The sequence below is a fragment of the Sebastes umbrosus genome, chromosome 17, assembly GCF_015220745.1.
Source record: "Sebastes umbrosus isolate fSebUmb1 chromosome 17, fSebUmb1.pri, whole genome shotgun sequence".
Taxonomy (NCBI): domain Eukaryota; kingdom Metazoa; phylum Chordata; class Actinopteri; order Perciformes; family Sebastidae; genus Sebastes; species Sebastes umbrosus.
The window spans coordinates 28,253,537-28,280,843 of NC_051285.1; the positions used below are offsets into that span (position 1 = coordinate 28,253,537).

Here is a 27,307-nt window from a genome sequence, read left to right on the forward strand (position 1 = left end):
GTACGGAGCGTTTTCCATGACAAACACAAACAGTAAGGACAATAAGCATTGATGTAGACTTGCTGTTGGAGGGTTTTATAACTGTGATGTCACTGGGATGGCACTTAATAAGACGGACGCCTCCGAGCAAATTGAGTGGAAGTGGGTAGGGAGAAATCACAGTGTGGTCTAAGACCAAACATCTACTTATACGATTCTGAAAGGCATATGTTAAAGGTCCCATATTGTAAAAAGTGAGATTTTCATGTCATTTATATTATAAAACAGGTTTAAGTTCTATATAAATACTGTGAAAGTATCGAAACGCTCAATCCACAGAGAAATACACACAGCCCGTATTCAGAAACTGAGCTTTTGAAACAAGCTGTCAGGATTTATGTCCATCTGTGATGTCACAAATCTACAATATTTAGACCATTTCAAAAGTTTTAAACATAAACCTTCTAAATGTGTCCCAGTTTATTTCCTGTTGCAGTGGATGTGAATAACATCAGCTGACAGGAAGTAGACATGGACCAAAGCTGTTGCCTAGCAACGCAATTCTGTTGCAATTCCATTGAAATGTACTAAAACGGAGCGTTTCAGACAGAGGGTAAATACAGGGATATTCAAGCAGACAGCATGAGGAAAATAAAGGTTTTTTTTTAAACATTAAAGTATGTAAACATGTTGTAGTAGAAACCCAGAATACAAGTAAGAGCCTGAAAATGAGCATGATATGGGACCTTTAACCAAAACAGGCCATGCATCACAGTTTAATCCTGCATGCCTTCTACATCATCAGAGGTAATGTTACAGGCACCTGACATACAAATATGCCAAGAAAGTGTAAGTATAACATCTAAAGCAAGTTCACAAGAACATGTTGATAATACAGCTGACGATCAATTAACCCTCTATATGTGCACACAATAATATTGATGAAATATTGAAGGAGGAGGGGTAGAAACTTGCCACACTGTTTTCAAATCTCCCTCCATGAAGGAAGTGACATCATGTGATGTTGGACATGTGACTTTGGAGCAAACCATTGCTGATTTATAGGGGCTTTTTCAATGGGTAACAGTTGACAGAGATTTCTCGGACACACACAAAGTTGATGATTTAATGTACATGAATGAGCCAAATAGCTTTTAAAACACCTTTCTCATATTTTAATGATTATTTTGAACAAATAATTATGAAAATTATATACAAAAACATGTATTTTAATGTTAATGTTAATGACATTTAGCAAATCGGACAGCACAAAAACAGAAAATTACAGTATAAAATAAGCATTTTATGCAAAATAAATGATGGGACCTGTTGACTGTTTTGTATTAAATCAAAGAGAAATGTGCCCTGATATAAAATTGACCATTGCTTGAAGTGAATATTTAGTAAAATTGATAAATACAGCCCATGGACATGACATGTACCCCGAATTATAGAATCACTCATGTATATTTATCTTCTTTCTTCACTCTTGTTCAGCTTTGTTCACCTTGTTTTTAGCTGCATTTCTATTTTCGTCGTACAATGAGAGCAAAATAACCAGAGTCAAACTCCTGGTAGCCGACGTGTGCAGGTCTAGTCATACCTGGACAATCAAGCTGGTTCTGATCCAACTAGACAAACAGAAACAGCATATTAGTCCATAAATGATCTTACTGTTGATGATTCCAGCAGGAGACGACGGGGCTTCTTGGTGTTGAACACTGAAATGACTTAATAGTCCCTTTCAGAGGTGAGCAGGGACAAAGAGTTCAGTCTGATGTGATGCCCTGATGACAGTTTCTATCTTCCACCAGTAGGCCTTGTTCTGGGTCAAGTAGGGTGAGTCTTTGACCAGTAGGCCTTGTTCTGGGTCCAGTAGGGTGAGTCTTTGACCAGTAGGCCTTGTTCTGGGTCCAGTAGGGTGAGGAGGGGCCTGTTAGGCCCTCGTCTAGGGGCGTAGGAGCGCAAAATAAAGGTGTAAAGAACGTCCCCTCCGTAGTCCCCAAACTACAGTCGCAGGACTAAATTTTAAGTTTAGTAAAAAAGATTTAATACTAAAAATCAAGTTAACAACCAGACAACAGTTACTAAATCTGGCTGCCTAGGATACAGCAGAAACAGGAGAGAAGATTATAAAAGAAACAAGATGGCAGTTCACCCCGACCACTGAAGTTTATCTTTAGCAACAAAGAAAACCTACAACAAGTTACACAATGATGAAGCCAACTAGGGCACTAAGGCTACTGATTCAACTGTAGATCAGCTTTAACACAAAGGTTTGGAGGCCGAGGACAGAACAAGTCTGCTGTCAGACTGCTGTCAGACTACCTGAGCATTTTAAACTGCAGAGATGATGGTTGGACCAATCAGCAGCCGGCATACCCCAGACTGAACCCACACCTCCAGCCAATCAGAGAGAGAGCACCTAGATGGGAAACAAAGATCCTCACCAGACAAAGACACTCACTCTGACACAAAAACACAAACACATTTCAATATACGGTTGAGAACGATGGCTCAACTTCTTCCTCCTGCTCCTCAGGCTCCTGTTCCTCAACGTACAGGTGTTTCCGTTTAGGTAACGTGTTATCTGGTGACATTCAGCCAAACGTATATGCATACTCGTAGTAACTTTTATGTCACTGGATACCACTTCCAGTTCAGGACTTCACAGAGGACTCACGCTCTTTGTATACGACAGATTCTCTGCATTGAAGGAATTAAAGAAACTCTTTCCCAAATGATCAGAATGTGAAATACAGCTGCAAGTAGCCCAGTTATAAAGCATAAAAAACATACAGACAAAATTATATTCTTTATTAAAAATACCTTATACATCAGTTTTTCGACATCTTCTGAAAGGATTGTAAGAAACACCCTAAAAATTCACAATAAATAACCATATACAATTTGTCAAACACCTTTATTAGAAACAGAAAAAACTTTCTGAACCTTTAATACATATATATATATTTAAGTATTAAAAAACCCTGAATGTATATTATTATATGTATAATATTATATGAATAGTTTTTTTCCTACATTTAATTAATTAATTAATTAATCTATTTATTTATTTAAGGTTTCTATCTTACTGCCATGAATAATATTATTATTATATTATAATTATAATAATGCTTATTTCAGGGGACCTGTATAGTGTTGGATAATACCAACAATTATCAAGAAAAAGTCAGAGATTTCTCTCATTTATCACGATGCTCACATGGTATTGGAAACCATACTGTATGAATGAATGAAACAGGACAAAGTCCACCGTCACTCCTGTGAGTACAGGATGGTCTTAGTGGAACTGGTATTGGAGTAGTGCTTCTTGTAAACAATAAAAGCCACCAGAGAAAGGCAGATGACTCCAACCATGCCTGCTACGACTGAAACAGCCAGCAGGCTGCCGTTCAAATCAGTCTTCTGAAGACCTGGGAAGGAAAGAGACACCAAGGATTAGACCGTAGGAATGAGCATTTCTTTACTGATGAGCATGATGGAAACATATGAATGTATCTAACTGTCAAACCAATTGGTTTCCCTGATCATACATACATGTACTATACAGACAAAGTGACTGATGACAGTTAAAGATTCTTCTATACATTCATTTTTGGCAGCTTATCCATATTTTGGTTGGCACCCAGAAGTCTGAGCTCCTCTGTTCTCACCCAATAAGAAAGCATCTCTTTCTTTCCAAAACCAACAATCTGACATTAACGGTTAACGGTTCGTATATCTTGCGAATTATTTCTCATTTTTCGTGCGTTTTCCTACAAATGTCCTGCTCCAGTCTTTTCAAAATAAACTTCTGTCTTCACAGGAAACAACTTGGTTAGGATTAGGCAACAAAACGACATAGTTTAGTTTTGGGAAAGATTGTGGTTAAGTTACGCTGCCACACCAGAAGCGGTTTACCAGAAGTGGCGTAACTTAAATTCTTAAGTAACCTGACAAATAAATCAACGTTGACTTCTGGCTTCACACAGGACACAAACACCGATCTCCTGGGCGAAAGTCTGGTGTGGTGGTGATGACCCAACCATCCACCTCGACCTCCCTGCCCCTGCACGGCATTCACTGCTCTTTATACTTGTTAACAATGCATATACTTGTGTCTTATGTCTTTACCAGGTGAGGATTCTTTCTCTGACCCTTCACCTTCGACAAATCCACCTCTATACACAACACCTATTATTTCCTGGGGGCCTTAATAACTTGTCTATATGATCAGGGAAACTAAATGACGCTGTTGTTGTCATCGGTTTTGTTTGATAAACATACAGGAATGCACGGAATGAATTCATGTTGGCAGTGTATGCATACCTCCAGATGCCATCAGATACCCTGTGAGAGGACAAGAGAAACCCTCAGTTCATTCACGACCAAAAGAAACCTCCAATCAATTCATGCAAACGAATATGTGACAGGTGATTCAGCAAACGTATGCCTTTGTTACTTGAGTATTTTGAGGTGTAAATCTGTGAAGACCGTTCATGTTTCTCACCGTTATCTGCGCGGATAGTGATGGGGCCCGAGCTGACGGTGGCCTGGTCGCTCACCGTGGTGTCATGGTTATCGTTGGTGCTGCGGCGCTTTCTGGAGTTGGTGCAGTTCTGTAGGAGAGTCGGGCGATTGTTATTTTGGTTATAGGACAGTTTTTGAGATGTGTCAGTAAACATAAAGAACACTTCTTATTGCCATGACAGCTTTCCATGAAAATACACCAAATACTGCACATTAAAACTTTATATTTAGATATAACTTGTGCAGCCCAGTACCCCAAGTAATTACGTCCATAATGGACAAATCTACACCTCACGATTGACACCCAATGCAAAAGGAAGTAGTGTGCCCTATGTGTGCAGTCAGAAAGTAAAGATATGGAGGTTGCACCGTCTGATTTCATGCAGGAGAACCTGGAGTTTGTATCCCGTCAAAACCATAATCACGGTCTTTCCTAACCTTAACCATACTGTAGTTTCCATGTGTAGATATTGTAAAAAAGCAGGAATGGAAGGGTTTTTCAGAATTGTCCAATGTCAAATTTCTTGTCTGGCTTTGCATTTGTGATGTCTGAAGGCAGAAGCTGACCTGAGTGAGCTCAGGGCAGAAGGAGTTCACACAGAGCCTGGTGGCACAGTGCACGTAGTAGGTGGACAGCGTTTCCTCCGTGCTGTGGACAAAGCGGAAAGCCTCAAAAGAGAAGCGGGCTTCCTGCTGCGCTCCGTTGACTCCCATCACCGTCTGGCCATCCTTGTCACACCTTGAAGAGGACAGATGGTGATTTATTTTGTCCTGTTCTCCAGAACTTTAAACCAGATTTCAGTCTAACAAAAGATACCTTTTGGTTTAGCAGCGGCCGGGTTCACAGGTGCTTGTATCACTAAAACAGATTGATAATGTTACCCTCCTCCTTTTAGGACGCTTTCACAAGCCGTAGTCATTTTTGGCTGGTCCGAATCAGAGTGAAATTTCGATCGTCGATTTCACAACGCACAAATTAAAGTGCACCAAATTCAAAAAGATATTTGGTGAGAGACGTGTACGAATGAGCTGCCACTTCAGGGAATCCCGGACTTATGAAATATTGTTGTATGATCTATTTTTGTGGACTTTATTTAGCGTATTCTGTATGTTCTCTTCAGATTTCTGCAGAAGTCCAGGTCAGTCCTCTCCCGCTCATGTCAACCTGTCATATAACGGTGTCCATCTCCACAAATGCCCACACAGGCAGCCCGCGTTTTGGTTCACTTGGAAACGATCCGAGACCACCTCTCGCAAGCGGTCTTGAACCGGTTGTTTTGGACCGCACCAGAGTACATTCCCGTGGATGAAAACATTATAAACACCTGAGAAAGATGAATTCATTAATGAAGACCATGAGATGTGGCTCAATGATCAGAAAAAGCTATTAATTTCTAAACATTATCTCTGTGTTAAAAAGCTTTGTATTTTTCTCTAAACCTAAAGTCAAGTTGTTTCACTTTTCATCTCTGTAGGCGGTAAACTCACCCAACAAAGAGATCGTAAAACGTGGTGTTGATGGGGAAAGGCGAGTTTGTGGCGTAGCATCGGTCCAGGAACACGTTGAATCTGCAAAGGAGGAGTTTTCGTATCAGCACAGATCGATAAAGCTCGTCATATTTTTAGATTAGATTAGATTAATTTGTTCTTTATTGAGCAAATACGTGTAATGTTGAAGAATAAAAATAGACAATCAGTATACTTCAGTTGCTAGAAGTTGTGTGAAGTACCTGCTAGTGAGGTTGGAGGCCTTCACTTCTACAAAGATCCTGGTCTTTAGCTCCAGGCCTCCTGGAGGGATCCGCATTATGGAGGCGTACTCTGTGTCCTTTAGGCCCAATAACAGAAGAGATGGAAGGATGTTGGTTAGATTGATATGGGTTGGTCAATTTGACAGAGTGCTTTGAGTTCCAGCATCAGAGGTGTTATTAAGTCTGACAGAGTAAATGTTGATTTAAATGAATATCTTGGAAGACATCTGAAAGGGAAGATGATGTCTTACCGAGTACAGTCGCATGCTCAGTGTGCTGATGAAACTCCCGTTATTGTCTTTGACTGCCAGGTTGACCCCAGACCTGTTGGACAAAACAAAATAAAAAAAAGTTCTGTCAGCAGCTGGAAATCGTTACGGGGAAAACCCGTCATCAAGTCATCAAATCCAGGTCATCTTCCATCTGATACATGAGGGACACGCCAAGGTGAGATTCAAGCCCTTCTGAAACTAGACACACCTGAGAGGAACACTGACTGCTCCACGAGGCACAGCCACGTATGGTAACCTGATATACTTTCTTATATATAGTCAAACCGAGCTGAGCTTCATTCATCTACAGTCAACTCAGAAACATGACTTCACACTCAACCAGCTGAATACATTTCCCCTCTATGCTGCCCATTTCTATTGATTTCATTTCACACACAATCTATGATCTATGATACCCCTCGTCATGTGGCTACTGTGATTAGTTTAAAGGTCCCATATCATGCTCATTTTCAGGTTCATACTTGTATTTTGTGTTTCTACTAGAACATATTTACATACTGCAATGTTTAAAAAAAACTTTATTTCCCTCATACTGTCTATCTGAATATCCCTGTATTTACACTCTCTCTGAAACGCTCCATTTTAGTGCATTTTAACGGAATTGCGTTGCTAGGCAACAGTTTGGGTCCATGTGTACTTCCTGTCAACTGATGTTATTTACACACACTGCAACAGGAAATAAACTGGGACACACTTAGAATGTTTACGTTTAAAACCGTGTAATGGTCTAAATATTGTATATTTGTGACATCACAAATTGTTAGAAATCCTAACGGCTTGTTTCAAACACACAATTTCTGAATACGGGCTGTGTGTATTTCTCCGTATATTCAGCGTTTTAATAGTTTAACAGTATTTATATAGCACTTAAACCTGCTTTATAATGTAAAAGACCTGAAAATCTCACTTTTTACAATATGGGACCTTTAATTAATTTAGTTCCCAAGGTATGCAAGTGAGGAATTTACTATTTAAACTGTCATCAGCGATTGGCAAATTGTCCAGTGCATCAAGGTTATTTATTGTTCTAAAGCCTGAAAACAGAGCCATGAGGAGGTGCATAAGTATCTCAGAACACTTGAATTACATATGCAGAAAGGTTATTATGGAGTTTTTGCACAATGATGCCAAAAATATACTGCCTACTGCAGCTCTAACCAGCCAGTTCTTCTTCTCTTTATTCCAAACGGGAAACACATCTATGTCCACCACATACATAACTCACTGCACCAAATCGTAATTCATCTTTGATCAGCAAAGCTACAACAAAATCTACTCCTGTGTGCACTTTTAAACATCAGATGCCACTCACACGCTCATCTGAGTGTTGTTGACCAGGTACTGCAGCGGGTAGCGGCAGGAGAACCTGTACATCACCTCTTGGTGATAGGTGATGGCTCCTGAGCTGGGGTCACTAGAGCAGATCATGCCTGAGACGCCGATGTAATGAACGCTTGAGAAGTCTGCAAACGTTCCGGTTCCCACCTCCTCAGAGTACTTTGAGGAAAAAGAGTTTGTTGAGTAAGAATCTGTTGTGTGAGTGTTAATCTGCTGGGTGTGTTTTACAGTAGATAACCTACGGTCAGCTGGTTAGAGCAGGTGGTGATCCCCTCCTCTGTGATGGAGAAGTTGAATTTGACAACAGGCGGGTCCGCCGTCCAGTCAGCAGTCCCTTTGCATTGCTGTTTGGTGTGCTCTGAGTTGAGGGACAGCAGTGACTCGTTGTATCCGTTAAAATAGACGGGACACAGGAGGATCTGGAGGTCCACGGTCTGAGATCCACAGAGGACCGCGATGTCTGAGTTAACTGAGGAGGACAAGACCAGAACTTTAAGGATTTTGAGGGGCAGACTACTCTAGAAATGACTTCTTAAAGGGGCACTCCACCCATTTTACACAGTTTATTTGTCAAGAGGACTAGTCTACTACTCAGCCTGTGAAAACAATCTCATGATGTCCAGCTAAAATCTGAGAAAACTCTTGGATTGGGTTGAGACTATATTTTTAACAGAAAGCCTGCGTTACAAGGTGTGGAGTCATTTCCCATTGACGATGATTACATTTACCTGCATACTAATATTCCACTATTATTCCGAATATGACAATATTCTGCATCTGATAAGGGTCTTAACAGCATAATCCGTTTACATGTACTGAATTAGATCTTATTCCAAATGTAGCAGTTACTGATATTGCATGTTTGGATATGCAGAGATTATTTTTTTGGGAGCGTTCTTTGAGCATGTCTACAGCGCATTCATCTCAATTGGGCATCTTGCCCAGCTCTGTGCATTGTACGCAAATAAACTAGCTAACAGTTTACAAGTCTTGGGTAGAGATGGAAAAAGAAAAACCTAAGAAAAACCTAAACAATATGAAAGAAACTTAAATTAAAGTTATTTAAAGGGTGTAGCTGTATAGGACATAGTAGGTCCTGGTGAGTATGCACGGCTGCAAGTAAACGGCAATATTAGTGAAATATTAATTTTCTTTAGCCATGTAAACAGCTTAGGAATATTGGGCCTCATGCAAAAACATTTTCGTATTCTTGTCTTCATTTTTTCTTACTTGTTTTTGTAGCGTGGGCTCGTACAAGCGCGCCACGTCAGTATGTATTACAGGGTACTCACAGTGTAAAGTTGTTACCCCTTATTCCATAACTTCCTGTCCTCGTCCTCTGTACTTACAGTAAGTGTTTCATTGATACCCATACTAAATAATAACACATTAATCAACAGGCTGTAATCTAAAGTGATACCAAAGACGGTATGAAGTTGCATTATGGGAAATGTAGAATCCAGTGGCGCTTGGACCCAAACTAGAGACATAAAGTCAGGATATCTCGGCGAGCCTCTGCTGCTTTGATTTGGACCAGTTGAAGCTTTATATAAGTGCAATACTTTATCACTGGAGTACACCTTTAATATATTCATATAATATGCAACAATTTCCTAAAACAACTATGTAGGGGAGACCGGGGAGCGTCGTAACACTGGGTTAGATATAACACTGTCAGTTTGACCAATCAGAAAGGAGCTTTGGTGATGTCATCAATATCGTACTCTCCCATTTGCTTTTTGAGCTCACAGGAGAAGTGACGTTCTGGATGTTACGAACAAAAAACTGATTTTCAGGTAAAAAAAAGTATAGATTTGATGCATTGCATTCGTGCTAACTTCAGACCTACATGCTACAGTTTAGTTTCCCCTCTTCCTCTCTCTCTCTCATCAGCTAATTTTCATGATATCAAACTTCTCAAAATAAGTTTTTTAAGGCATCTAACTTCAGTTAAACATTATCAGTGCAAAGCAGCAATAAAACATGCAGCATGTTCTCTAAAAGGAATGCATCTGCACAACATCATTCAGCTCTCTTTAACTTCTTCTGACGAGTGATATATAATACCAGCAGCTCCAATTTCAAACTCCCCCATAGCTGTAACAGACCTCACCCCAGAGATAAAGACACACTTCTCAGATAGTCAGTGCTGACGCACTAGGTTGCAGAGGAAAGAGAGGTGTGAAAGGAGGAAGAGAGTGGGGGGGCAGCAGGGGAAGTCAGAGCAGCAGGTGGGATGGATGATGGATGAAAAGGATGAGAGAGTGAGCTCGGTTAGTGTCACTGACCGGGTCTTCTGAATGTGGAGTGTCCCAAGCAGGCATGTTGAGCTTGGGCGAGAAAGAGTGTAGCAAGTTGATACACAAGAAGGGCAAGCCACATTGTCCTCAAACTGATGGGAAAAAAACACATGACAGAAATCAGAGGTGCACGTTCTCCTCTGGTAACGAGCTCGAAAAGGCAAGATGCACAAAAACAGACCAACTCCATTACAGTTATCATTACAATAATGTAAAACTACTCTGTAAAAGTGAAGGTCCTGCATTCAAAATCAGAGAATATTTTTTATTATCAACAAAATGTACTTATACTGATATAGTATAAAAATTTACTTTTTCTGCAGTGACTGATATATTGTTATATATATGACATTATTAAATTGTTGATAAAAAATAAATAAGGAAGAATTATTTTGACAAATTCAACTCAGTAATTCCAGATTTCAAAGAACTTAATCAGCTCTCAAAAAGAATTTGAAATGAAATCATGTGAGAAGTTTGGACTTCTTCTTGTTGTCTTTCTTGTTTTGTTTTTTATCATAATCTGAAAAGTAGGCCGTAACTGCAGCTGGAGAAACAATGCAGTGCAATTTTTCCCTCTGAAGTGGAGTATTAGTATAAAGTGGAAATGTGCAAGTATCTAACATTGCATTTAACGTACTTGAGTGAATGTCGAAACACTCTATTACAGACATGAGTAAAGCCAATCCAATGTAATGCATCAGAAAACACTTTTTAAAAACAAACTGTGGACACTAAATCATATATTTCAAATCCTACATCAAGTCCTCAAACAGAGAATACTGATATGATGAAGTAAACATGATGTTAATCAGTAGCAGCATGCAGTTATATTTGTCTTACAAGTGATTTAAAATGACAAGCTTGGAGCGTCTAATTGTAAAGGCAAAGACACATTCATGTGTAGACTTCTGATGATTTGTAATCTGTTTGTAGCATCATTAGGAGGAATCAAAATGTTCTTTTAGGTTCTTTTTGAAGCCTTGCAGTAAGATGAGACATTTAAGAAAACTAAACTTTACTGATCATAACAGGCAGCAGTAGACCTGTTGGGAATAGCTGTATACTATATCAAAGTCTAATTAAATTCAGTGATTTCTTACTTTGTGTGGATGTCATCAGAGTGTTGTTCCACCTCGTTCCCTCAGTGTATCTCGTCTGTGTCTGCTCTTACCTTCACGCCTTTGAGCCATTTATACTGGCCTCCTTTCCAGCTGAAAGAGTCCACAGGAAACCACCGAGAAGAAAAGGGAAAGGTAGGAGAGCAACACAAGCAGGTTAGATCCAACAACAGGATCATCTGACACACATGGAACAATAGGTGAACCTATATGGAGTGTCTCGCTCTGGTGGAACATTATGTCTATAAATTAAACTTGTCATTTCACAAATTACCTCAACTGCCATCATTTCTGTAAGGCAAGTGTCATAATATACCCTCTATAGATGGATTATATTTTCTTTTGGGCTGATTATTGCTTTATATTGACAAGAAAATATGGTTATTTGTAGTTTTTTTTTAAAACTCAGTTGAAACACATAATAAAATAGATTTTTTACTAAAATATCTTACAGGAATATACAATTAGAACGTCAAAAACCCTTAAATATCTACAAGAACCTATAAAGCAACTTAAGCTGAGGACATTACATAACCAAAATATGAATATCTGATGAATTGTTTCAGCCATATTTATGTAAGGGGCACCTAAAAAGGTCATGTTATGTGTTCTGCTCCACTAAAGTGCTGTTTTTCTGTCATCTGCCGGGGGCTACCTCCACTCTTTGTTAGGAAATTAGGTCTCCTTCACACCATGTCAGACGTGGAGAGAAAGGCACACCCTGCCAAACAAAACCTACAACCGTCACCTGAACCACGAGTCTCCCCCAGATACCCTCCAGGAGCTCGAAGACCTCGTCCAAACAATGGAGAGGAGATGAGCTTACACGCAGCTTAGTATTCAGTAGGTGTCTCTAGTCTGTCCTTTTCCACCATTCAGCAGCCATAAGTGTCTCTGAGTGGGTTGTTGGACAGGTAACATCTGGGATCTACTTCAGGGGGACATCATGTTTGCACAACATCTGTATATTTCAGTGTCCCGTGATGTTCCTCTCTCATGAATCATGTTTGGCTCATGCACATCTGGAGCAGCTGTCTCAATGTATGTGTTTTGGTAACACTTTATAATAACCATAATTTATAAATGGTAAATTGATGGTTAATTAAACTTGTTATTTTTAAGTTAACAACCAATAAAATGATGAATTAATGTTTACTAATTATTAGTAATGTTATGATTTCTGTTATTTTATCATTAGTTTGTGTAATATGAAATAATTAGTTTATAAATTATATTATTACATTTTTACACTATTTATTAACAGTTTATTGTTGCACACATTTTATATACTATATGAATTATTCGTTAATAATTACCAAATGATTTGTAAACATTTAAGAAATCATTTGTAAAACATCTATAAACTTTTCATAGATAGATGGGCCAGAAACCAGTTATTAACCATTAATAAAGCATTAACTATTTATCTAAATAATGTTTAAAGATGCTTATAAAATATTTATTAACCATTAACAAAGTGTTTGTGTGTGTATATATATATACTATATAAAATGTTATAATGTGTACAACAATAAACTGTTAAAATAACATCAATTATAGTATTACTAATAATTACTAAACATTATTAATTACCATTTCATAGTTTAACAGTAAAATAACTATTAACTAAATTTACTTAACTATCAATTTATAAATAATGGTTATTATAAAGGTACATTATTTCCATCTGACCCATAACTGGGAAACACTAACATGTTTCTCCGACAGAGACATTGAACTTGAACGTGCCTGAGTTATGTGTACATGAGCTGTATTAATGTAATAAATTAAGGTTATATTCCCATCTAACATCCTCTCTCTTTGGTTTCTGTTTCCACCACCTAAGGCTACAACAACCTTGGCTTTGAAGCTGCTCCTCCTCATTGTCCACAGCAGCAACAAGATCTGCATGATATGACAACGATCCTGCTCTGCTTTTGTTGAATATTAGCCATAAATTAATGCCCCTGTCCTCACATATCGCTGTGATCATAAATCACATTCTGCTTCTTTACTGAAGAACTCACTAAATGAGTGTTATAGAAAATTATTTCAATATCTTAGACAAATTAATATGATTGGAAAAATATGAGGTTGTTTGTTTTCTTTTTCTTTTTTCTGTATTATTATTATTTATAATTATTTATTATATCATTATTATTATATTATATGAAGTTGTTTGTTTTCTTTTTCTTTTTTTCTTTATTATTTATAATAATTTATTATTATATTATTTATTTATAATTTATATTATTTTATTTTATATTATTATTCTTTTTATTTTTACTTTTATTTTTATTTTATTTATTTATTATTATTATTTATAATTATTTATTATATCATTATTATTATTATTATATTATATTAGGTTGTTTGTTTTCTTTTTCTTTTCTTTTTTTCTCTTTTTTTATTTATTATTATTATTTATAATTATTTATTATATCATTATTATTATTATTATATTATATTAGGTTGTTTGTTTTCTTTTTCTTTTCTTTTTTTCTCTTTTTTTATTTATTATTATTATTTATAATTATTTATTATATCATTATTATTATTATTATATTATATTAGGTTGTTTGTTTTCTTTTTCTTTTCTTTTTTTTCTCTTTTTTTATTTAATATTATTATTTATAATTATTTATTATATCATTATTATTATATTATATGAGGTTGTTTGTTTCTTTTTTCTTTATTATTATTATTTATAATCATTTATTATATCATTTTCATTATATTATTTAATTTATCATTTATATTTTTTATGTTATATTATTATTATTTTTATTTTTAATTTTATTTTTATTTTATTTATTTTTTGTATCATTTATAATTATTTATTATATCATTGTGATTATATTATTTATTTATAATTTATATTTATTTTATTTTATATTATTTTTATTTTTATTTTCACTTTTATTTTACTATAACTTTTATTTATTTTTTGGGGATATAGTTATTATAATCCAGAATGATCCACACTCCATACCAGCTGGTGGCACCAAATCGTTGTTTGCCAATAAACCTCAAAGAAGAAGCAGAAGGCATTACATATAGCTCTTGCACACACCGTTTCACAGTGTGTCAGCCTGATCAATAACTTAATATATTTAACCACAATGTCTGGCAGAGGGAAAACAGGAGGCAAAGCCAGAGCCAAGGCCAAATCCCGCTCCTCCAGAGCCGGTCTCCAGTTCCCAGTAGGTCGAGTCCATCGGCTGCTGCGTAAAGGGAACTACGCAGAGCGCGTCGGAGCTGGAGCTCCTGTTTATCTGGCTGCAGTGCTGGAATACCTGACTGCTGAGATCCTGGAGCTGGCAGGCAATGCAGCCAGAGACAACAAGAAGACCAGGATCATCCCAAGGCACCTGCAGCTGGCTGTGCGTAATGATGAGGAGCTGAACAAGCTGCTGGGAGGAGTCACCATCGCTCAGGGAGGAGTGCTGCCCAACATCCAGGCTGTTCTGCTCCCAAAAAAGACTGAGAAACCAGCCAAGAGCAAGTAGAAAACAGTCTCCTGCAGACCTGGACTCAGACTCCCTGCAGACCTGGACTCAGACACCCTGCAGACCTGGACTCAGACTCCCTGCAGACCTGGACTCAGACTCCCTGCAGACCTGGACTCAGACACCCTGCAGACCTGGACTCAGACTCCCTGCAGACCTGGACTCAGACTCCCTGCAGACCTGGACTCAGACTCCTGCAGACCTGGACTCAGACTCCCTGTGCAGCCTGCAGCCCCTTTTCATATGCATGGTCGTTTTTTGGATAAACAACCTATCAAATAGTGAACAGTGTTTGATGTTGCTGTTTCTACAAATGAAGACATACACTCACTTCACCATCTGGACTATTCATAGACTGCTCTGTGTGTTGTCGGACCTGGAAGATGGAGGCTGGAGAAGAAGAAGAAATCACTTATTGATTTATTTATTTTTTTTAATTTAAAGGGACTATTTGTCACTTTCAGAATTGCTTGTTAACAGCGACACCTGTGGCCATTAAGTCAACGAAAGTCAGCGTCCTGTTGCTCGCGCTTGCTTGCTCTAAATAGACATGAACAAGCATCGCTCAACACAGTGAGGCGACACACGTCAGCTAAAAGCACAATATCACTCTATATTTCAGCTGCTTGGCAGTAATGTTAGCTGACCAGACCAAGGTCTCTCCATGAATCAATGCTGATCCTAGTGTTGGCTTTTCCTGCTTCAGCAGGGCTGAAGCAGCGGGGCTCTGCAGCGAGTAACGTTATCGTCTCCCGACCACGGCCGGAGGGAACAGGGGAGACACCGGAGTTTTGGTCGGAGACGATAACGTTTCTCTCTGCGGAGCCCCGTCACTTCACAAGACACAGAAACCTCTGTTGGTCTGGAGGAGCTGCAGCAGTTATTTCTGCACAAACGTCCACTGTACATTCACTAGATATTCTCAGAGCTACTAACTCTTCTGCAGTGTGGAGTGTGCGCGCATGAACGTGAGGTGGAGCGAGAACGCGCGCGTTGTGTGAGTGAGTGAAGACAAGCAGGTAGAGGAGCGGTCTGAACAGCGTAGCCACAAATATGCGAGCGCGCATGGGATCCCGACCCGGTACATTTATACGTGTAAAAAGTTACAAACAGTCCCTTTAAACAGTATATTAACAAAAGAATAGATAAAAATGTTAGAATAAAATAAGAATAAAACAAATTAAATTTCTACCAATATACATAATAAGCTATAAACAAAAATAAACATGATATAAACAGACAGTGCAAATATTGCCGGTGTGCAAACAATCAGGTATCACAGGGAGAGAGAGGGATACAGTATTGAGAGTGTATGAGAGAGATGGAGAGTCAGTGTGGATAGTGGATAAACAACCTTTCAAATAGTGAACAATGTTTGATGTTGCTGTTTCTACAAATGAAGACTTGCTTCCCATCGGGACTATTCATAGACTGCTCAGTCGCCACTGTGTGTGTTGTCGGCTCTGGAAGATGGAGGCTGGAGATGGATGATGAAGAAAAAAAATCCCTTCTTGATATGGACCAATTGTGAAGGGATTGGGGTTGTTTTCCTTTCGCACTGCTGCTACAAATCGTTGTGTTGTTTTATGTTTCATGTTGTTTCAATAAATGCTCTGCAGCCTTTTGGCACAGGGCGAATAACATCCAGTCTGCATGGAGCCTGTGTACTCAAACGGCACAGAGGCGCATTTAATGCGCTGCAGCTTTTGCAGGATTTAAAGTGGTACACTTTAATATTTAGAGAGATGGAGAGAGAGAGAGACAGGCGGTTGTGTCACTGGTTGCCATTGTGATTGGGGAAAAGTCAGAGTGCAGAGGGGCAGACAACATCTAAACTGACAGTTCATTTTGTACAAATCTACCTGTCAAATCCCTGCTTCCCAGTCAAATACCGTGAGTCCAATCGCCAAAATATTATTATCATCAGAGAGAAGAGACTCTGCCGAACGCATTGATGTTGTTTTTATGTGTGTAGAGTCAAAAATGTGACCATGGGAACAGTTTAGAGAACTGCCTTTGTCTGCTTTCCCTCAGACATTTCTCGTCCGATTAACATTGAGTTCAATTGGGGATTTGCTTGGACTTACTCTCACTTTGAGGGTCCTAGAGCCAAATGTGTAAGTCTGTTTGATTTCATAGCTACATGACTGAGATCAGCACAAAATTTCCTACAATTTGACCTAAATTTTATGTATGAGGAGTGAAAATTGTGGGTGTGAGAGCAATTTGTTTGGACAATTCTCCGAAGACTTTAAAGCTCTCCTCCCCTCTAACTCTGATGTCACTCACTCTACCTCTGAACATTCCATCCAATACACACCCATTATAAACTCAGAAAAAGTCTGGAAACAGCATCAAACTTAAACTGTGATTATTCAAAAACTGTAAAAGAAATCAAAAATCTGAATGCAAGTTTAACAGTTCAAAGTCTTGTAACCCGTTTAAAGTTTAAATGGTGTCTGTAGCTGAAAGTATGCAGGAGCAGTAGCATTTCAAAGTGGAGTATGTTTAAGAGGATTTGAAGATTTTCTGTATTGACTTACATTGTAAAAAAAAATGTGAAAAAAGATTAGTATTATATTGTATTATATTATATTATATTATTTATTATAAAAAAGTATAAATGGTAGAAAAAAGTTGAATGTATGCACCAATATCCTTAAAGAGATGAATATTTTGATAGTAGAATGGTTTCTGTAGTTTAAAGTATGCAGAAGTGGTTAGAGTCTAAAAAACGTACGGAAGAAATAGAAGAAGAAGAAGAAGAAGCGGAAGATTAAAGATTTGGACAACATACTGTGAATGCTGTTACAGCATTAACATAAATAATCCAATTTATAACTCCAAATTACCAACACTTGGTGATTGAATGTAACTTACTTCAAGTCCACTAAACATTGAATATCCCAAGCATTCTGCACTAATATCAGATTTAGCATATGTCTCATGTCCCATATATCCTCAAAGGATCTCAACTATTACAATACCAAGGTCCCTAAATTTAAAATCAAGTGGTATTAACCATCAGAACCTGCTATATTGCATGCGGCCTCCCACTGCAACTAAAGACCCTGAACCTGTTTATGCTAATAGAGCTTTGCTTAATGTGAGGTCAGTCTCCAATTAAACCTTTATTTTAAATGACTATATCAGCACTGAGGACCTTGATTTCCTATTTTTAACTGAAACATGGTTATCGCTCTCAATAATTTAGCAAGTTTTGAGGGAATGATGTTTAAAATTAACTCTGTCCTTCCAATAATCTGTATTGTCATTTATCGACCCCCAACTCGTAACCCTTTGTTTCTAACTGAATTTCAGAATTTTTTGCCTCCTCAACTACGATAAAATTATGATCGTTGGGGATTTTAACTTTCATGTTGATAACATCACAGATCAAGCTGCAACTGAGTTTTTAAATATTACTGAGTCCTACAATTTTGTCCAACATGTGCATGGTCCTACCCACAACTGTGGACACACACTAGATCTAGTGTTTACACTGGGCTTGAACCTTGACAGTCTCTCCATCAGAGATCTTGCTGTGTCCGACTATATGTGTATCCTGCTTAATACAGTCCTCCATGCTACTATAAAACCTCAAAAGCAGAAGGTACGGTTCTGTATTCTCAATAAAGACACAGCTCAGTCTTTCTCTTCACTTTTTAACACTGTTTGACACAATCTGTCCATTTTTTCTGATACAAACGACCAGTTATTAGCTTTTAATCAGTTATGCCTATCTACCCTGAACATAGTTGCTCCATTAATAACCAAACATAAAACCACAACCAAAATAGCCCCGTGGATGAATGAGGACATCCGTAGCCTTAAAGGGACTATTTGTAACTTTCAGAATTGCTTGTTAACAGCAACACCTTTTATACCATTTATACCTGTAAGAAGTAACAAACAGTCCCTTTAAAAGAACCTGTAGAAAAGCTGAACGCAGGTGAAGGTCCAGTAAACTACAGGTTCATTACCTGCTGCTCAAAGACCTAATGACAGCATACAACGGTAAGATAAAGGAAACCAGGGACCAGTATTTCTCACAGCTCATCTCCACCAACCAACATAACCCCAGAATCCTGTTTAACACCATCAATCAGCTTGTAAATTCTCTTCCTCCTATTGCAGACGTTTCTTCCTCAGCCGACTGTGACAAAATCCTTTCCTTCTTCATAGAAAAGATTGACCAGATTAAAGCAAACAGCACTCCTCCCACATCTGCAGTTGACCTCACTTGCCCCTCCTTGGTTGTGCTGGATTGTTTCCAACCAGTATCACTTCAGCATTTTAAGAATACTGTAGCACTTATGAGTCCTTCTTCAAGTCCCCTTGATAGTATACCCTCAAAACTGTTTAAAGAATCAATAGAGTCAATCAGCCCTGCATTACTGTCCATTACTAACAGCTCTCTGACCTCTGATGTTGTACCAGACCAATTCAAAACCGCCTGTGTTCAACCGCTGTTGAAGGGACCTGGTTTAGATCCCACAGATTAACACATTTCCGGCCAATTTCCAAACTGTCTTTCACATCAAAAATCCTAGAAAAAGTAGTGCTGGACCAATTAATACAGGTACTCAACAACAACCACATTTACGCAAATTACGCAGCACAGAAACTGCCCTTCTTAGAGTCACAAACGACTTACTGATGGCTGCAGACTCTGGTGCATGTTCTGTGTTAGTTCTGCTTGACCTCAGTGGGCAGCCATCACTGGAGCTGCACTAGACTGGTTTTCCTCTTACTTGTCCAACAGGAAATGTTTTGTTTCAGTATGGGAGTTTAGCTCCAAAACCGCACAGATCAGTCATGGTATTCCACAAGGATCAATCCTGGGACCTGTTCTTTTTACACTTTACATGTTGCCTCTAGGACACAAAATCCGTCATCACAACATCTCCTTTCATAGCTATGCTGATGATACACAGCTCTACCTATCATTTAAACCCTCTGACACCAATAAATTAGCATCCCTACGTAGCTGCCTACAAGACTTAACAGGTTGGATGTCCCAAAACTTCTTAAAACTCAACTCTGACAAAACTGAAGTACTCATCATTGGCCCGGACCACATCTCAAATCAGGTACAGCCTCTCCTTGGCCTCCTTACTCCCAACGTAAAGTCAGCCACGAGAAATCTGGGTGTTATCCTGGATAGTAACTTGAGTTTTTGTATGCTTGTGTGCTGATGTGTATGTATGTACATATGTAATGTATGAATATGTATATGCTTGTTTCTTTATTTTCCCATTGTATTGTTTTTTTATTTCATTATTTATGTTTCATTGTATTAGGCTGGCTATGATGTGGATTTCCTTGGGCTTTGGGCTTGAAAAGTGCGCTACAAATAAAAGTATTATTATTATTATATACATGTACATGTACATATACATATACATATATATTTTAGCGAATGCGAGCACCCTGAAAATGTTGTGAACATTTAGCTCTGGCGTAACTCAACAAAACTTTCTCACAGAGAACATGTTGACTTGTGATATATAATATATAATAGCAGAAACAGTACAAATATAATGTTTCTCCTCTATTTAGCTGTGAAATACAAGCTGCCTGTATTTTTTTTCTTGGGGGATTTTTGTTGTGAAAATTGTTGATTAAAGCTACTGAATATTAAGATTTATATATATATATATATATATATATTTAATCTTTTTCATTAAACCACTAAAGTGATTGTTAACTATCCGTTTCAGAAACAGAAGCTATCATGTATGAATCCTGAACTATTAACCCTGTACTTTTACTGTAGGTATCATATGAGACTCCCTTGAACCAACGAGTCTACGGAAAGCACAAGGCTGTGATGTCACGGAAGGTCCCTCAGTGGAGAATACAAATAGATCAAGAGATGAGGAAGCGCGGCAGAGTTGAAGTGTGCTTGTTAGTGTATGTCAGAGATGGAACTGAAGCTGCAGCTGAGCGTCTTCGTGTTACTCATACAGGGTGAGTCCTTTACACTTTCAATACTTGTCGATTAACATACTTTGTTATGAAAAGTATCTAATGCTGAAATGAGATGACAAACTGAATCTGATCATTAAAAACTGTGGATGAAGCTACTGGAAGTGATGACTTCTTAACATATGACAGTTAGAATACTCATCCTTCTATATGGTAATATGTGATGTTTCAGAATTTGATGGTTTATTGGGGAATATTTGGGCGAAATTACAAACTCTGATGTTTCTGTCATTCAAATGGTTGCATTTGTCTTCAGTTAAAAAGCATTTGTGTCTGAGCTCATGCTTTTTGAGGCATTATATTTGTATATTTTACATGTAAAGCTTTTCATTTAGTCATCAGTAATGATGAACTGTATCCACATTTGGATTCTCATTCAATTTATCTAAAGTTTTATTTCATTTTATTCAATTATTTTAGATATTTAATTCTTCCACATTCTAATACAGTATATATGCATGCATGTTTATGTATGAATGTTGCATAATATATCAGCTTAGTTGCTCTTATGTGATGCATATATTTTACATTGCATAGTATTTCCTGTGAAAGTGAAATGTTCTTTAAAAATCAGGCTTTAGAAATCCCCAAAAATACCTGAAACCCAATCACTAACATCTAGCGGAAACTCGCTGTACAGTAAACGTTTTGTATATTAAGTAGTTTTCTGTGGTTTTCATGTGTTCCATTGTTCAGTGACGTATTAGTGATGTGTTATCTCTAACACACAGCCCACAAGTGTGAAAATGTCTTGATGACCTCTGATCCTTCAAGCCCACCGGCCTCACACCCTGTTGGTGTCAATATGCCCCCACAAATGTATTTTCCAAACAGCTCGTCATTCTCACCCCGTAGGAAAGAAAAAGCCCCCAAAGCCCCCCGAACAACCCACAGCACAACTCTCACACCAGCCAGTACTTTCTCTTTCGCCGTGAAATAACTGACCACATTACTTCCTGTCACATCAGAATACCCATTATACATGTAACAGTGACAGGGGGGTGGGCTTGTTTAGCAGTTGCAGTACAGTGAGGAAGGTTTTTGATTTCCTGTCACACCACCCACACACACACACACACACACGATGAGTCAAACTGTGAAAAACAGGGTTCGGACACCTCTGTTTGCGAGGGAGGGAAACATACTTTAATTCCAATAGAAGGTTGATCATCAACTTGTGAACAGTAAAGGGGTATAGCTGCGTGGAATTGGTGTCATTTCATGAAATGTTATGTGTATTATCAAACTGTATGGGGGCATGGAAATGAAATTGTGCTCTCAGTGTGGAAATTGATGTTCCTATTTATTTGATTTGCAGTTTCACTTGTGGTGTGTCAGCGCGTGACTTTGAAAAAAGGTCAGACACTCAACCTAAGCTGCCCAGTTACGAATGCTCACAAGACCAATGTCGACTGGAAGAACCCTGACGGATATATCATGTTCTTCAATCGCAATCAAGGTGATGACCACATATCATGTGCGTCAATCACACAACAACAGTATAAGCAGCAATACAACTTGTTTGATGTTCGGGCCAAAATTGCAAGACTTTTAACTTTAAATTAAACATCTTTTTCTATTTTTCCCTTACTTGCTCCTGCAGCTTTACAGGACAAGCGCTACAGCATCACTAAACTGTCTGAGTCAGAATTCGCCATCAGTATTTCCAACATCACCTTCAAAGATGGAGGCAACTACACTTGCACTCACTATGGCGATCGCCCGACAGAGATGAAAGTGGAGGTGACAGTGTTAGGTGAGAGTCTAATGTTGCAGTTGGCTGGGTCAACACATTACAGTATTGTTGAAGCCAGCAATGATAAAACACTCACCGTGACCATTACATTGATGATTTGATGAGCATTTCATAATAATGTAATAACATTTGCTCTGGTGTTGATTGTTTTAAAGGCTTTCCCAAAATGTCAGTAACGAAGCACGAAGGAGAGTTTGTCATAAAATGCACCGCTGAGGGGAACCAATATCCTCCCCAGATCTCCTGGAAATTGGATCAGGGACCTGAAATTCTTGGTAAGTTTGAAACTAATAACTGAAAAGCTGCATTGTAATTAAGAGGTGGACCAATAAGGTAACAGAATATGAATTAGACTCACAAAGTCCAAATCAACTGCATGTTTGTGGTGTTGCACCTTACGCAATGCTATTCTGAAACTCTACTTAAAGAAGCCGGTCTGTCCTTGGACACTTGTCGTTGTGTTTGAACACCCAGCTCTCTGTACTCGCCGTTGCGATTGCACTTTTGTAGGTGTGTCAAAATTAGATTCAGAAACCTCAGAGTGGGCTCATTTGATGACACCACCTGCCACAGTTACGGGAATCTATACCCACTTTAGGTGGGTTAGTGGGTTGGCGGATGTTATTTCAAGTCCTGATGACGGCCATGACCTTTAAAAATGTCGTTTAATGATGGAACTCAACACTTCTACAAACATGTAGACCCACTCATCTGTTTTATATAATTTTGAAAGTTCAAACTCTCTTAGGAAAGTATAAATTGTGAGTTCTCAGCAATGTCATATTATAATAGTTTTTTGCCGGTACACCTTAGAAATGGACACTAATGACATGTGTCCCATTCCACAGGTCATGCCCAAGTCCTACATGAAGATAAAAAATATGTCTCAACTGATATGTTACGTGTTCGCTCAGTGGAGAAAAAGATCACTGTGAAATGCCTCGTTCACCATCCAGCTCTACACTCGCAACATCTGATGAACTTTATCAAAATTGGACGAGAATGTGAGTACAATTCATTTCATTTGAAAATAATTATCTCTGTCTGTTTTGCTCTCCCCCAGCTCCACTTTTAGCCTGTATCAAAGATTCACCAGCAGGGAAACTAGTAAAAAATAGCCCTTGCGTTAACCAACACTTGTTTACTTCAGAGTATTTCTGTATAATGGTGATATTTGAGGAACAGTGACAGCGTAGTTGTGTCGTCACGAAACAGGGAAAGCACTGGAGAAGGGTGCTTTTCTCAAGAGTTACTCCATGACACTGTCCAGACTGTGAGACCCGACCGACCGAAAACAACAACAAAAAAACCAGCCCTGTGTATTTCCTCTTTCTATATGTTGCAAGCGTTTCCTGAATTCTAATTGGAAAAAAAAAGCAGATGTGTGATATGCATATTTGTTTAAATGTCAGCATGAGTTTTCCCTTTGATTTCCCATGAATGTAATGCTGTTTCTGCTTATTAACTAATGTGAAAACCCCTCTCTGTCACAGTTACAAAGCCCTGGCACACAACCACGGCCAGTTCAACCACAGCCCGGCCTCAAGGGTCAACAGAGGGGCAGAGAACAACGACTGGCTGGGTCAGACATGGGAGAACAACGGCGTACCTTTCAACCAGAGGCGTGAATGAACCTTCATCAGACAGCTCTATAAGGTCATCAACTGTTCCCTCCAATGGGCCAAATATGGTCACATCCTCTGGACTTCCTCTCAACACCAGTGGTGAGTGGAACATTTGTAAATGATTTTTATGTTGCATGGACTTCAAGTTTTCCACATCAGATGACATATGCAGACATGACATGAAGGACACAAAAGAAACTTTAAATCTTTAAAAAACAACAACAAAATCTATATTAATGATTCATTGTAAACATTAATGTGACATAGTAAATGTTGTGGCATGCCTCAAAGACTCAACATTCATAAAACATAACAATAATCTCTACATGAATTTATTAAAATATACAGTATATAATAAAGGAAAGTGAACTCTCTACACCGTAAATAATGATGTGGATTAATGAAACTTAAAGGGGAACAAGTTATTTTCATGGCCGAGGAAAGTTCCATTAATTTTGTGAACATGAGCTACTGTCTCTCTCAAAGCCAGAAACCAGAGAAGTAAGTCTCACAAATTTGAGATTTAGCACTCTAGTTTTTGGATTTGGGAGAGAGTTGTTCATGATTACTCATATTTTTGGACTGTTTTTGACCATAGGAATAACATGGGCGTATAGTTCCGTATGCTACATGCCTTGTACAGTATATTGTATCATATAACACATGTATATCAAACACAGTGTCGGCCCGTGGGATGGAAAGTTTCAACTCTCATAATGCATTCAGTTCAGCCCACCACTGTAGTTGTGATACCACTGAATGTGTTTCCTGTGACGGAAGTCTCAGACTATAATGTGAAACTCGGTGAAGTGTATTCATAAATTCTGAAGATGGAACTGCGATGCTCCGTGTGGTTGAAGAGCCTTTCCGAGATAGTATCATCAACAATTTGATATCCCAGCTCGAAGACCTGCTGTTTACATTTTCTTAAATATTTGGACCCAGAGTTTGTTTTTTAACTTTAAACATGTAAGAACAATTTGCCAGAGGTAAATACATTTTGACATTAAAAGTTACACAAAACCTTGCAACATTCAGGAAATTTTCTTTAAAGGTGCAATGTGTGAGATCTGGCACCTGCTCCAAACAAACATTTCACCTCTACTGCAGGTAGAAAAAAAAGTCTACTATTAACTAACAGCAGGGCAAGAACATACAACATTCAACCACACTGCTGAAACTCAGAGTTACTGGCTTTGGTCTGCGGTTGCAGAGAAAAGGGAACGACTGTTGACAAGCCCTCGGGGCTTACTACTTTTACTTACTTTTACAAGTGGTTTTACAAAACAGGACGGGCTGGGGCTAGCTGGTTAGCATGCTTGTTTCAAGATATCTCTGCAACACAATACATAGACGAAACATCAACTGTGTAACCTCTTCACATTCTGTTGATAATACTTTTTTTCAAATGTTTTAAACTGAAATTCTTGCCAGATCTTACACATTGCACCTTTTTTTTTTTTAAAATAACCTTTTTCTCATGAGACTTATTTATCAAAAATGTTTTTATTTCTTGTAGATGACTCAACAACCTCCGTATTACCAGGCTCAACCAGGAGGAGGAATGACACCATCAGTAATACAACAAGCACAACAGGTATGATATGAGTGCATTGTAAGACAAATGTCTGATCCCACCTAGTGGTACTTCTGAACAACCGCAATTGAGTTGTTCTATTTAGAAAACAGGATTGACTTCTAGGCTGCTGCTGTTTATTTATTGTACCTTCTTTCTTCATAATTCCTTACAGACTGGACATCTGTGTCTGAGCCAACAGAGACGATCTCTAACCATACGGAGGGAAACGGAACAGGTAAATTCACACTGGTAACAGTATATGTCTGCGTTGTTGAGACTATACAGTTCAGTTGATCTGGTATGAAAATGATAATGAGATAACAGTCTTGCTTTTACACATAGTAAAAATGTGTAATAGGCTTTAAAAGTGATTACGGTTTTGCTGACCAGCATTCTGTCAATTCCCAGGAAGCTCTAATGACCCAAATACACAGAGAGGAAGTGAAGGAAGTTCATCGTTACTGGTCTTCCTGGTTACATTTCTGATCTTCTGTCTTCTGGTGGTCGTCATTTTTTTTGCCATCAAGCTGAGGAGAGCGCACATGGCCTGGAAGAGAGGTAAGCAGACCATTTCCCCCATTTTCTGCATATAGCATCTTGTAGTTTACACCGTAAAGCAGCAAGTACGTTCTTTTTTGAAAATATAATATAGTTTTTATTGTTACAGAGAATGAGGACTCGGTTCCATCAGAGGAGAGCAGTAAATCAAAATCAAGCCAGGAAGAGAGGAACGCCCAAGGACAAAGGCGGAGAGGTAAGCCGATGATTCAGCACTCCTCTTAAAGAAATATAGAAATGCACTGAAAGACATGTGTGCCAGCAGAGACTGTAATCCAACTGCAAATGTTTGAATTCCTCCTCTTCCCATCACATGCTTTGTGAACCTGTTTCTGCAATGAATCACTGATTGTAAAACTTTCTCTCTCTCTCTCTCTCAGGGCTCTTCCACACGGCGTTCACACAGTACGTCGTTGAGAAACCAGCAGTGATAACCTCAGTGATAAACACAGCTGCACTGGAGACAGAGAGCGAAAATATAGAGCAGACTTCTCAACCTCAAACCCTTGAACAAACTTTAGTCAGGATTGACATAAAGGAGACAGAGCTATAACAATCTGTAAAATACAGCATTTACAACATCAGCAATATCATCATGTTAAGATGATTAGCTTTTTTTTTTTACTGTAGCCTACTTGTAAAAAAGAGTGTATGTTTACACAGAAAATAATGTACTTGCTTATAAGCTTCTGAATATTGTATATATTTTATGTTTACCAATAAATTATGTTTTTTCTACAACACAATGGCATACTTTATTTGAACATGTAATGGATGTTTAAGGGAAATAACTGAATGTAACTTTGGCTAACTCCATCGAAGCTCCGATTGGCACACCTGAGATGGATCATTGCACTCAGCACCCAGTCAAGAGATGGTAACCAGACTACACAACACCAGCTGTTCACCTCCCTTTTGAACTCAGCAATGAGAACAGAACAGGGGCCAGCTGGACCTGTGGTTAGCGGGCTATA

The 27,307-nt window shown here is 38.4% G+C and overlaps 3 protein-coding genes across 4 annotated transcripts; 2 read left to right on the top strand and 1 right to left on the bottom strand.

The window, feature by feature from the left end:
• Nucleotides 1-2,558: 2,558 nt before the first annotated feature.
• si:ch73-261i21.5 (zona pellucida-like domain-containing protein 1) lies at nt 2,559-15,321 on the bottom strand. Its single transcript, XM_037749778.1, has 12 exons — nt 15,150-15,321; nt 11,298-11,408; nt 10,183-10,286; nt 8,137-8,363; nt 7,869-8,053; nt 6,515-6,587; nt 6,243-6,340; nt 6,001-6,081; nt 5,080-5,251; nt 4,493-4,601; nt 4,312-4,332; nt 2,559-3,416 (listed from the first exon to the last, which is right to left on the bottom strand). The coding sequence occupies exons 3-12, from the start codon at nt 10,274-10,276 to the stop codon at nt 3,259-3,261; spliced, it is 1,218 nt and encodes a 405-aa protein (XP_037605706.1). The 5' UTR covers nt 10,277-10,286; nt 11,298-11,408; nt 15,150-15,321; the 3' UTR covers nt 2,559-3,258.
• LOC119476348 (histone H2A) lies at nt 14,192-14,944 on the top strand. The gene has a single exon (XM_037749780.1). It carries the CDS (start codon nt 14,438-14,440, stop codon nt 14,822-14,824), a length of 387 nt encoding a protein of 128 aa, XP_037605708.1. The 5' UTR covers nt 14,192-14,437; the 3' UTR covers nt 14,825-14,944.
• Nucleotides 15,322-20,653: 5,332 nt separating the features above from the next.
• Nucleotides 20,654-27,069, top strand: LOC119475201 (cytotoxic and regulatory T-cell molecule). 2 transcript variants are annotated; one of them, XM_037747670.1, is made up of 11 exons: nt 20,654-20,797; nt 22,134-22,292; nt 22,419-22,571; nt 22,727-22,846; nt 23,420-23,575; nt 24,065-24,295; nt 25,716-25,793; nt 25,948-26,010; nt 26,184-26,333; nt 26,443-26,529; nt 26,714-27,069. In XM_037747670.1, the coding sequence occupies exons 1-11, from the start codon at nt 20,743-20,745 to the stop codon at nt 26,884-26,886; spliced, it is 1,425 nt and encodes a 474-aa protein (XP_037603598.1). In that variant the 5' UTR covers nt 20,654-20,742; the 3' UTR covers nt 26,887-27,069. The 2 variants fall into 2 exon arrangements, with proteins under 2 accessions (XP_037603598.1, XP_037603599.1); XM_037747671.1 differs by having other exon boundaries at nt 22,134-22,274.
• The last annotated feature ends 238 nt before the right edge of the window (nt 27,070-27,307 follow it).

Bases quoted from the DNA above. Each gene is read 5' to 3' on its own strand.
- si:ch73-261i21.5 (XM_037749778.1), bottom strand. From the start codon at position 10,276: ATGTGGCTTGCCCTTCTTGTGTATCAACTTGCTACACTCTTTCTCGCC. The intron at 6,588-7,868 runs GTGAGTGGCATC...TTTGTCCAACAG, and splicing joins AACAACACTCAGATGAGCGT to GTCTGGGGTCAACCTGGCAG. The intron at 4,602-5,079 runs GTCAGCTTCTGC...ACTCTCCTACAG, and splicing joins TCTGCCCTGAGCTCACTCAG to AACTGCACCAACTCCAGAAA.
- LOC119476348 (XM_037749780.1), top strand. From the start codon at position 14,438: ATGTCTGGCAGAGGGAAAACAGGAGGCAAAGCCAGAGCCAAGGCCAAA.
- LOC119475201 (XM_037747670.1), top strand. From the start codon at position 20,743: ATGTCAGAGATGGAACTGAAGCTGCAGCTGAGCGTCTTCGTGTTACTC. The intron at 25,794-25,947 runs GTATGATATGAG...AATTCCTTACAG, and splicing joins TAATACAACAAGCACAACAG to ACTGGACATCTGTGTCTGAG. The intron at 26,334-26,442 runs GTAAGCAGACCA...TTATTGTTACAG, and splicing joins GCACATGGCCTGGAAGAGAG to AGAATGAGGACTCGGTTCCA.